We start from the raw sequence: 12719 nt of genomic DNA on the forward strand, positions 1-12719 counted from the left end.
AGAACAATCCCACCCCTTGCCTTAAACAGCCCTTTGTATCAAAAATATACGTAACTAAATTATCACACGGAAGTGGGAATTTTCTTTCAAAAAAATGCTATTGAAAAATAAATTTAATTGTTTATTATATAATGACATTTAATTCAAATTGCAAACATTAAAAAAAGGTAACTAAGAAGTATAACGATTTGATTTTTTAAGAAAACGAACGTTTTTTTAATGGAGATTCTCGGCTTTTATGTACCATAAAAAATAAATCACCTATCTGCACAAAAAATGCTAACAGTTTAGCAGTTTTCTGAAAATAGTGCCAGATCCTCAATAAAGAATAATAAAAACAATTTTGAAAAAAAAAATTTTAAAAATTCCTTTTTTAAAAAACTTAAGTACAAAATTTTAATTTAAAAATTAATTTAACTTAAAGATTAGAAGCAAATAGAAGAGCTTATAGATAAATAATCTTTATAAATGGTTGAAAAATGGATCAAAAAGTCAAATGCTGATCATCAGAATTATGTGTAATGCCAAAACTAATAATGTATCAGTGTAAATAATGTATGTATAAAAGATAAGATAAATATAAAAGTAGTTGCTCATGGCTTAATATTTCTTAATTATGATTTGCTAAAAATTGTCTCAAGTCCAGCACAGTTATCGAAAGGTGTGACGCACCCTCAACCACATTGCAAGGAAAAAGTAGCCATAGACTAATTTTTGGTGAGCAATAATGCTCTATAATTGTTGGATATAAAAACAGCAAACTGGAAAGAAAGTCAATTGTTATACATACCCATAAAATTTCATCACTGGGAGAATGGTTTCTGACAACTGATCCATAGTTGGATAAATATAGCTGTAATGAAGAAAATACAGCATTATTTAAGTAATTGTGTAAAGGGCTTAGATAGAGTGATAAAGCAACTATAGCAGAGGAAGCCCTTTAAGATCAAACTTGTGCTTTGTATTGTTTCTAGATAGATACTTAACAAGGTTTTGTAGTTTTCCCTATACAACAACAAATTATATTAAGTTTCGCTAGTAGCAGCAACTCTGTTCCCCCCGCACACTTAACTTTTTGTTTGAGCTCTCATGCTCCTCGTTATTTAACTTTGATTCAATAACTATTGTTATATGGCTAATTGCAACCATATTTTGGAATACTATGATTCATTTGGAATCATTTAATTAACTACTTTTGTTGTTATTATTCTGTTTATAATAAAAAATGTTGTTATTGTTTATGAGCAATTTCTTTAGTTATTGATTAGTTCCTATAGATAATAACTTATTAAGCTAGGTTGGACCCTCTAATATAAATACATCTAGCTACTTACATGTAAATCACAGTATTTAGCACCAAACGGGCTTCCTTGAATAATTTCAACTCATCTTAATATTGTATACAAAAAAAATTTCTTTAAATCACATAATTTTCCTCAGAAATCATATATTTCATCAAGAAATTTTTTTAATACATATTATAAATATAGCCTTTAAAAATTGTTTTAATTACTTATGTGAATAGATGTGATTTTTAACAAAATCAATTTTATTAATACTTAACTTTTATTTAGAAAAATAATGAGGATAATTCACATAAGTTGTTATTTGACGTCCAAAATGGACAAAAACTAATAAATAAAAAACCAAACGTGGTCAAAATTAATGTGACATTTTTAAACATAATTATTTTTCTTCAGTGGTATGTAAAATAATTAGCTGCTAAATAAATATATTTCAACTATGTCTAATGTCAAAAGATTTCAATCAATTATACTTTATTCAACTGTTAGTTTCTATAGCATGTGAAAGCTAGTTGACTAAAGTGTGTAGATGAGGATTAATACAAATGGGGAGGGGAGGCTTTAGACGGTCAAGATGCTCATAACAGAACTTTCTTATTTTTGAATTTGAAAAGTCGATATTTAGAATTTGAAGACATCCGCAAAATGACATAATATAATTTCCCCACATAGCTATCTTTGGGGCTTATTTTGACAGAGGTGGTTCTCTTAAACCTGATTTGTAAAGGGAAAAAAGCGAGAAAAAAAACAGTATATTTACAAGCGAAATCTTTTACAGCTCTAAAAGGATTGAGAACGCTTTTCATTAATTATAAACTATCAACCATGATTTACTTTCTTTTGGATAAAAATCAGTTCTACAAACATACTATAACTTACAATGAGTCTCGACAGTAAAATTTGTATATACAAAGAAAGTTCCAAGCAACTGTTGCAACAAATTTGCAAATGTTCTTTCATTCTATTTTCAGCTAGCCAAGCCTGTCAAGTATCAATTTTCTTAAGTGGCACATTTGAAATTCTTTCACAAAGATTCTTTCTCAAAGATTTCAATTATTTCACTATATATTTACACAGAGACTTAACACAAAGACATATGCAGAACATAAACTAATTATGCATCTAAGTTACCAGGTACAAAAAACAAATATATATCACAGTTGCAATAAAATGCATAAACAAATAATAAGTCTAAGTTAAATAAAAGAAGTTGACCAGAACTAATTACATCTTAAAAAATTAGATGTGTGATAGTGCTCTGCACTTAATTAACTTATTGTTTAGTCACATTCCAACTTATGTAGAGAAACTTATCTCAACTTTAATTCGCCATCTTGCGGATTAAGATTAGCTGGGGCTGATGTCATAGGTCACATGTGTGGGTATGGGAAATCTTCTAAGTGCAAGTACCCGATCGGCTATAAATAATGGAATTTAAAAATTCTATGTTTATTAATACAAAAAAAAATCTATGATAAATGATCAAACACACAAGAGAATGCATAACACTTCCCAGTTTTAGCCCCTCTTCTTTGTCACCCGCTAACCATTACTGTTACCCACATTTATATTAAACAAAGTCCTCTTTATTGGTACTTTTTCTAAGTCATTAAACTATTATCTGAAATTTTAAATAGATGGAGGTACAAATCATAAGTGGGAAAATAACTTCTCGCTGTCATTTAAAAATGAATTAATTCGGTGGGATATACATTCCCCCAAAGATTTTTAAAAGGTTGAATTAATAAGGTTTTCCCCCATGTAATTTAAACTCATAAAATAATTAAATGCTTTATATACATAAAAAAAACAGTTTCCAGATAACACTAATAAGGTTTATTTTCACTCAGCAAAAACTTTTTAATGTAAACCTAAAAAGATTTGTTATGCGGTTTACATGTAAATCCTCTAACTTTAAAATTAGATCTGTGACAATCTGCTCTATTCTACGCACATTACCCTAATCTAAAACCTTGGAAAACAACCTTCTATATGAATCCCTTAAATTGAGTTTGATTTATAGTTTTCAAGCTTGAAAAAATCCTTTAATAATGATAGTCTCAAGGTGAAAATAATCTTAAAATCTAGGTTATTATAAGGTTTCTTTTCGCAAAGTCTTGAAAGCTCAGCTAAATTACACCTTGTCTTGAAATTTTAATGGACAATGCAATTTGACCCTATTGCTAGTGTGAGGTTAGATTAATCTTAATGATGGACCTAAGTGACCATTTTACCTAATGGCAGGGCCGGATTAACCTATAGGCACAGTAGGCACGTGCCTAGGGCCTACGAAAAACTTGGGAGAAAAAAATTTTTGACAAAAATAATTTAGCTTTAAAAACAACAAGAGTATTTTGCACAAAATTATGAAGATACATATAAAAATATAATATTTTTCGGTAATAAATTATTTTGCAGAATCTTATGATCTAATATACTACTTTTTTGTGATTTTTGGATTCAACGAAATCTTGTATTAGCTGTCGAATTCCAAGACTACGCAAAATGTCATATTCACTAGACATAAATGCGAGCGATGCTAAACGATCATTGTTGAACGCAAATAATTTTTTATCAATTTTAATCTGGAGAAAGATCTTTCTCCTTCTGCATTTGATCCAAGAATCGACAAATATATTCTTAATGCAATGTGAACGTTAGGAAAAGTATTCACAAGTTTATCTTTAACATTGTTATCGATCGAACTAATCATAATGGTATTATCGATATCTACTGCAATATCGGCAGTATGTCGGTATTGCAGATAAAGTTCGATAAACAAATTTGTAAATTAAAATCCATATTAATAAAAATGTAAAAAAAATATGCAAGAAAATTTTAGCATATATTTTGAAAAGAGGGGAGGAGTGGGGGAAGAAGGGGAGGGCCCAAAAACGGCTATGCCTAGGACCCACGAAAGGTATAATCCGGCTCTGCCTAATGGGCAATACTTTTTTAAAAAATAATTTTTAATCCTTTTAGGATGAAAGGTTTGAAACTGCAATATTTTTGCCCTATTGAAAAAAAAAAAAGGTTTTTAGTACAATGTTTTCATGACAATAAATAGAAAGGCTGCCGTAAGGTTACATGCTTTCAGGGAGTTAATAGTTATACTAATATTAGTTTTCAAAATAAATAAATCATTCATAAAGTAGCAATTAAAATGACTTACTTTTCTGGGAAATTTGGTGCTCCTTCCTGCTGACCGGGAGCATTTACATGATAAATAGCGAAGCTCTGCATTAGAATGCGCATATCAACGTAGTTGAAAAAAGCTTGAAAGTTTGACACATCTAAAATAAAATTAGGACGAGAATTTTATTAATTAGTCTCATATTAAAAGTTTAAGAAAAAGTTTTTACAATGAAAAAAAAAGAAGAAGTTAATATGGTATCACTTTAGTTGCCAAAAGATAAATGAGGTCAAGAAAAAACTTAAGTGGCAGAATTTTTTCGCGCTTTCTGCGACAAAACTCTCTAGCACCAATATCTTCCTGCAATAATGTGACACTTATATTTTCAGATAAATATAATTTTTAAGCATTAATCTCAAAAAATTTTAAAGAAATTTTGTAGTATAACAGAAAAAAGTAAAGAAAAGTATAACAAATATGTATGTTACCAATTTAAAGTAATAAAAATGCTGTGTTTAGAAGAAGAAAAAAAAAAAAAAAAAAAAAAAGAAGAAAAAAAACATTTAATTACTTTTAGTGAATAAGTAATATTTTTTTCATTCTAATATTATGGACAATATTTTCACAATTTGTAAGGGGAGAAAAACGTACTAAATTATTTACTTTAACGCATTTGTAAAGCATTATCACATTAAAAAAAATAATTAAAAATCATGAAATCCCAACAGTAAATACCAAAAAACAGACCAACGACAAAATCACGCGAATCAGATTTTTCAAAAAGGGATTACTCAAATGCGTGTTTTGTTTCAACGTTTGATTGTTATAATAAATATCAGATTTTAAAAATCAAAAAGAAAAAAAGACAATAGAATCGTTGCCTTAAATAGTAAATACTCGAATGCATGATTCAAAATTTCCATATCGTCTGAAATATATCAGGATAAATAAAAACCAGGAGAAAATCAATAACTGACGAAAATATGATCAAACACTACATGGATTTACGATACTACAGGCATACATTAATTCTTCTTAATAGAAAATTTTTTCTGAAACAACTCTGTAATGTTCTGCAACAATATCTCCATGATTCTGCGATTTTGCCAGAGGGCAAAAAATTTAATTTTTTTTTCCTCAGAATATTACGGTTCTTACAGATTAGTGCTGTTTTTTGATATCAGTGGTTTCCAACTGGCGGCCCGGGACCGCATCCGGCCCGCGAAGCCTTTTTTTATGGCCCGTGAACTAAAATATATTAGTTGTCATTTTTTTGCAGACAATTTTCACAAAAAATCTATATGGGTTTAAAATACTTTTCTCGTTAAGGAAAACCTAATTTCTTTTCTTTTCTGTCAAATTTATCATACCAACGGTGCAGAAAAAATTGTTTCTCAGGTTTTGCACCCAAGAAAATATTTATTCAAATACAAAAATAATCATTTATGTTTCTCATTTTTATTTCATTTTTTGTAATTTGTGAATATAATTTAACATGTGTGTATCAAAAATTTTCTCGAAGAAATTCTCCAATTTAACTTTTTTAAACCACTCATTTGGGATGAAAATATTTACGCAGACATTTGTAAATTTTAAATTTAAAATGTAAATATCTATTCTCAGGTGGATGCAGCAGACAAACCTCAATTTCATCATTGAACATTTTACATGCTACTATGTAAGTTTTAATACCAACCTTTTTAAAGTTTTATATCTTAACAATTAGATATGTTTCATATTAATTGTTTAATACATAGGTGCACATTAAAGTTATTGTAGTCCAAATTTTTTAATATGCAATTAAATATTTTTAAAAATCTACTTCTTATTTTAATTTGTAATTCAATACTTTTGTTTTGTACAACTTGGTAAAAATCTGACAGTAATATTTAATGCTCCTTCAAACATAAAAAGAGTCCTATATAAAATTTTGATAAAGTTGCGGCCCGCCATTTGATTTGTGTTTTTAATTGTGGTCCCTGGCCTCATGCAAGTTGGAAACGCCTGTTTTATATTATAAGATTAAAATATATAAATTTAATATTGTACAATAACCAAAGATGACAGACAGAAAACATTCAGAAAATAAACGCTTTAATGATCAAACGTTCTACGTGATTTTTAGTCAGCCCTGATAACTAGGAAAATATCGTATAAAGAAATCGTAGGAAAGGTATCGTAGGAAAGATATCCAGGAAAATATTGTAATAACAACTAGAATTCAAATTTAAAATACATACATTCCATGTTGCATGATTCATGATATATTTTTGACTTAAATCATATTTTTTTCTTCACTTAAATCATATTTCTTTTTCAAAATATACCATCAAAACTATAGTTTGTAATTAGTTTAATTTTATAAATATAATTAAAAAATTTGAAACTTATTATCAAAACAATATGTAGAAAATAAATTTTTAATAATGATAAACCAATAAGAACTTTAAACAAAGATGCATTAAAATTGCTTCATAAATTTTTAAATTGATGATTTTATTAAAAATATCACTTGATTTAAATCAATGATATTTTATTAAATAAATTAATTGATTTAAATCATTGAATCTAGCTTGATGGCAAATCACCAGTTGTGGTTTTTGACAGGTAAAAATGGTCTAGTTAGTCTTTGTCCTTTACACAGTTTAGTTTTAGATATTAAGTGAATTATTAAATAAAAGTTAGCATTTATCCTTAATAAGCAACAAAATCATGTTTAATTCCATTCTTTATATGATGCAATGGGCAAATTATTACAAGAAGGCTCCATAATAGAAAATATTTTACAAGTAGAATAGATATTTCGGTTGAATCGAGCCTGAACTAATTCATACAACAATACTAAGAAAAATATGCAAATAAGAGTGCAAGTCATTTGTTGGTACTCTCATTATATATAGTATTGTTATTGTTTTCATGCTAACATGAACATTCTTCAGAACTGTATCTTTAAATTATAATAAAATTAATTTCTTAAAATCTATTTTCAAACTATAGCTTAACTAGTTTTTCATAAACACTATTATAAAAATAAATATAGATAATAAAGCAGAAAATCGGTAGAGGGATAATCAGGAGTGTAATGAATTTTTAATCAAATCCTGGAGAATCGGCAGGATTAGGTAGGCTTATTTAACAGTAAAGAATAATATGAAAGCAATAAAAGCATAAAAATTATTATTTTAAAAATAAGTATTAATAAATCAATAAAGCAGAAAATCAGTAGAGGGATAATCAGGAGTGTAATGTACTTTCAATGAAATCCAGAAGAATAGGTAAGCTGATTTAAAAATAAAGAATATTATGAAAGCAATAAAAGCAGAAAGATCATTATTTTAAAAATAAGTATAGATAACCAATAAAGCAGAAAATCAGAACAGGAATAATCAGGAGTGTAATGTATTTTCAGAGGTCTGTCTAGCTTTTTTTTTTTTTTTTTTTTTTGAGAGAGAGAGAGATACCTATTTTGTGAAAATTAAGACATAATGTGTGAAAATTAAAAATTATAAGAAACATTAACACAAAAATATAGTAAAGTAAGAAAACATTTTCAAAAATTTTCACTCCAAATAAAAATAATTAATGAGTGGTAAGTTTCTGTATGTTTTTTCCCATATATTCAAAAATAATTCTGCTATTGTAAAATGTTGGGCTTAAAATTGTATCCAAATTTAAAACTCCATAAAAAACACTGTTCATATTTAAATTTCAACTTGAATTTAATAATAACATGCATTTAACAGTACTAGCACTAAAAGTAATTTCCATTATGTGAACATTTTCGACTACGCAAAAACAAAATTTTAAGAGGCAGAGAGAAGAATCTTGCTTTATTAAAAGCATTTTGAGAAACCTGGAGTTGAATTTGTGAAGGTACTGCTAAACAGCAGTAAATTTATCCTGGACAGACTCCTGATTTGTATTCAAATCCTGGAGAATGGACAGGATTAGGGAGGCTTATTTAAACATAAAGAATAGTAAGAAAGCAATAATATCATAAAAACACTTAAATTAGGGGATCAGACACACTTACGATTTAAACCAATATCATGGTATGTCAAAATTGCAGGTTTATTTCGATCTCCCTGAACAGCTACACAAATAGATCCATATTCAGTGTCTACAAAATCATCCTAAAACAGATGCAAATTAAACAGCTTTAATTTGTACGTATTACAAATTGATAGATACAATAATCCTAAAATGGATAAAAAATTAAATAGCCCAGAACAATATAAATAGATCCACATTCTTTGTCTGCAAAATCATTTTAAAACTGGTATAAATGAAATAGTTCTAACTTGCATGCATTTCACAAATTAATAGATAAAGGGTATTTGCTACATTTTAGATTTTCAAATTCATGACTTTCCATAATTAATTCCAAGAACTTTTCATGACTTAACAAAGTTACTATTTTCTCTGACAAAAACAGAATAATAAATTTAAAAAGCATTGTAATAACATTAATTGAAATGATAGGTATAACCAAAACTTTTATATTCTGTATCTTCAGATTTATTGATTTTAAATTTAAAAAACAGAGTAAAGAAAGAGTTGAAGCAATAAAATAGCTGAAAAAATAATAGCTGAGCAACTAGTTTTTTTTCTTCTTTTTTTCTGCAGAATTATATTCTAAATATACTTTTCTTGTTCATCAGAAATAAAAGAAATACTCCTGATATTTCTGCTCCCTTCAGCTAGAATTGATAAATTGACAAAACAAAAAATAAATAAATAAGAATAATAATTCTGAAATCACAGAAGTTTAAAAGATACTTTGCTCCAGAAATGATGTTTTTTCTTTCATTTTTTCGAAAGAACACCATAATTTTTAAAGAACATAATAAAAACTTTTTATATTTTAATAAAATATGACTCTGGAGTGGGAATTTTGTTTACAAATTCAGATATTCAGAACACCATGAAATTGGGGGAGGGGGATTCCATTTTAAAAATAAAATTCTTTGGTGACCTAAATCCATGACTTTCCATGATTCTTCTTTTTTAAAATAGCTAAAATCATGACATTTCATGACAAATTTTGTTCACCACCGAAATTCATGACTTTCCATGATTTTTCATGACTTTCTAGGTGCGCGGATACCCTGTAAATAGATTCACATTCTTTGTCTACAAAATCATTTTAAAACCAGTACAAATTAAATAGTTCTAACTTATATGCATTTTACGAATTAATAGATACAATCATCTTAAAATAGATACAAATTAAATATCACTGAACAACTAATTAATTTGCTTCTTGTGTACTCTTGCCTGGTAATCAAACTTATAGGGACTTTTCAACACAGGTGTACTAATTATTGAAATTTTCATTTCAGCATTACTTGTAACAAATATAGTGGTAATATACCTGTTGTATAAATGAGTCAGCCCTTGAAAGGGATCGTATCAGTGGCTGATCAGGCTCAATACTCCTCAACTCGATATCATCCATCATTAGATTTTAACTGAAAAGTAAAAATATATTTTAATCTATTGATAGACAAACAAGAAATGGGTTATGTTTAGAAAACAAAGAATTTTAATTAAAACAAATCAAACACCTGCATCATGGAAAAACAACAATGCAAAATAATAGTCAGAATTATTTTAATTTTCTCTTTCAATTACCAGGGTGCGTAGTCAGATTTTTCAACAAAAAATAAGAACCTATTAAGTACTTTTTAAGCACTCAAAAAATATTTTTAATAACTTTCAAAAAAAAACATAATTAAAATCTGTAAAGTAATACAAATTATTTTTTCGATCCTTTAAATTTCCTAATTTATGAACATAAAATCAATAAAATTCAAAAACATTTTCACAAACTTCACATAATCATGTTTAAATTAATAGTTTCTGATAAATATTGCAGAAAAAATTTTAAAAATCGTGCATTTTTTGCAATTTAGAACGACAATTGACACGGCAAAGAAAAAATATCTTTTTAAAAGATAGAAAATTAAGCACATTTTACAAACCCAGAATAAAAAAAAATCACCTTTAAGGGCTTTGACAAAGGGTTAATCAAAAATAAGCACCTTTAAGCACCTTTTAAAATCACTACGCACTCTGTCCTAATTTACTTTATAATATGATAAGGAATATTTCCATATCGGAAACAATTCAAGGTAACATCAATTGCCAAGTCATCAAAGAAAATTGAGAGTTGCAAAAATTTTTAATGAATATGTAATGAAAAAATAGGAGTATTTTAAAATTGAAAAAATATTTTAATAAAATAGTAGTGGCCATTAGTTCGACCCTTTAAGTTAGTTCCCTTATATATTTTTTTTTCTTAGTTTCTCAAAGGCTCATGCTAGAAAATGCTACAATATTGTGATTGTTTAGGCATAAGAAGTGATACAGAAATCTCCCCCATATCAAAATTGAAGGTCATTGCCATCGAAAAATATTTTGTATTGCTATTTCTCTATCCAGGTAAACATAAGTATATATTTCAGTGATTAAAAAAATGAAAGAAAAATTTTACTGTTTCCTCAGTAAAAGCTAACTTTTTATACTTTAAAACAAGAGAGACGGAGCTAGTTGGATAGAATTTGAAATAAAAAAATTCATAATTCAAACTGTACCCAGATAAGAAATTTATAACAGCAACAAAGTAACTTTTGAAAATAAAGTAATTAATCATCTAATTTTTCTAGCTTATCATTTTTTTGTATTAGTGGTCGAAAGGTATAGGTCTATAACAGGAGTCTGTCTAGGTTTTTCTACGGGGTATCTATTTTGAGAAAATGTAGACATAATTTGTGAAAATTAAAAATTATATTAAAAAATAAACACAAAAATATGGATTTAACGATTCTTACGGGATACAAAAATAAAATTGTAAGAAAAAGTATTTTCTTAAAGTTTTTCCTGAAGTTGAATTTGTGAAAGTACAGCTAAACGTTAATAAATTTGGCCTGGACAGACCATTGTATAAACAAATGTAACATTTCAAATCTGCCAACCAGACTGTGTAGTGGTCAAGGAGCTGACCTCCCATCAGAAAGGTCCTGGATTTGAATCCTGGAAAAGGCAAGATGTTCCTTCATTCTCTGTACTATCTGTCCTTACCAGGGGTCTGTCTAGGTTTTTCTGAAAGGTACCTATTTTGTGAAAATTTAGACATAATTTGTGAAAAATTAAAAATTATATTAAAAAATCAATACAAAAACATGGTAAAAATATAAATTTATCGTTTCTTATGGGATACAAAAATAAAATTTTAAGAAAGTATTTTGTGAAACTACCGTTTTTCCTAAAGTTGAATTTGTGAAACTACCGTTTTACCTAAAATTGAATTTGTGAAGGTACCGCTAAACGGTAGTAAATTCGGCCTGGACAGACCCCTGCTTACTGTAGAAGGAATGTTGACCAACCTAGTATGGTGCTCATGAAAGAGAGGCCAACATATCTGCCCAACTGATACCTGAATGACAAGGGTCAATCAGATGGACATTGAAAAAAAATATTTTAAATCTAAGTTAATTTCATGTTAAACGGAATGATGAAAAACTTCATTTCCATCATCAATTTCTACAAAAATACATAAATATAGCAAAAAATGAGGTAGATTTCTAAACAGCTGTTTATTTTAGAAATAAGTTGCTATTTAATAATTGACTATACATTCATTTTTATTACTATAACTAAAAATGAATACAGGAAAAAATGAGGTATTTTACAAGAAAGCTTAGTTAAATAAATAGTTATTATATATCGTAAAGTCCTTCAAAATTTACTTTTCCATTATTAACGCTTACGAATTGAGAGAGTAATAATTTTTTGAAACAGTTGTATAAAAAATAAAATGAGTCGTTCTTCGTGATGATAATTTCCTTAAAAATACAGTATTAATTTTAATTATTTTTTAACGATCGTGCAAAAAGAAAAACCTTTTTTCTATTAGATAAGTACGAAAGGTTATATAAAATGGTTCATTGAACGGCCGTAAGAATCCACGTTCTTTTCAACAAAATACAATTTTTACAAATATTCACTAAAACATTACATTCAACTTTTAAAACAACTTATAAAGAATTGTAATACATTTTATTTTCTACAATTAACTATTTATGATTAACTATCAATGAATTAAAAAAACTATTTACATTGACGTATTAACTCCTGTTTAAAAATAGCTATGCCCTACCCTGACCAGAAAACAAAACCTAAACTATACAAAAACAAGAAAAGTCGCGAATGAACGAACGTCCTTGTGAAAGTGGTTTAATCTTAGGGATTATTTTCACTGCCGCAGTTAGTACATTCGA

The 12719-nt window shown here is 27.6% G+C and overlaps 1 protein-coding gene across 6 annotated transcripts in view; it reads right to left on the reverse strand.

Moving 5' to 3' along the window:
- MESK2 (misexpression suppressor of KSR 2) overlaps nucleotides 1–12673 on the reverse strand; it is a 44266-nt gene extending 31593 nt beyond the window's left edge. For 2 of the 6 annotated variants that reach the window (XM_043049415.3, XM_043049411.3), the window contains exons 1-5: nucleotides 12558–12673; nucleotides 9812–9908; nucleotides 8471–8570; nucleotides 4477–4597; nucleotides 791–853 (exon numbers count right to left, since the gene is read on the reverse strand). In XM_043049415.3, coding sequence (XP_042905349.1) covers nucleotides 791–853; nucleotides 4477–4597; nucleotides 8471–8570; nucleotides 9812–9898 — 371 coding nt within the window. In that variant the 5' untranslated portion in view covers nucleotides 9899–9908; nucleotides 12558–12673. Of the gene's footprint in view, nucleotides 1–790; nucleotides 854–4476; nucleotides 4598–8470; nucleotides 8571–9811; nucleotides 9909–11033; nucleotides 11183–11414; nucleotides 11501–12188; nucleotides 12443–12557 lie in introns of those variants that run through there. The other 4 variants (XM_087167298.1, XM_043049414.3, XM_043049413.3 and 1 more) reach the window with 4 other exon arrangements.
- Nucleotides 12674–12719: the final 46 nt, after the last annotated feature.

This window comes from Parasteatoda tepidariorum, chromosome 7 (assembly GCF_982258835.1).
Source record: "Parasteatoda tepidariorum strain Cologne lab strain chromosome 7, Ptep-v5.0, whole genome shotgun sequence".
NCBI classification, from domain to species: domain Eukaryota; kingdom Metazoa; phylum Arthropoda; class Arachnida; order Araneae; family Theridiidae; genus Parasteatoda; species Parasteatoda tepidariorum.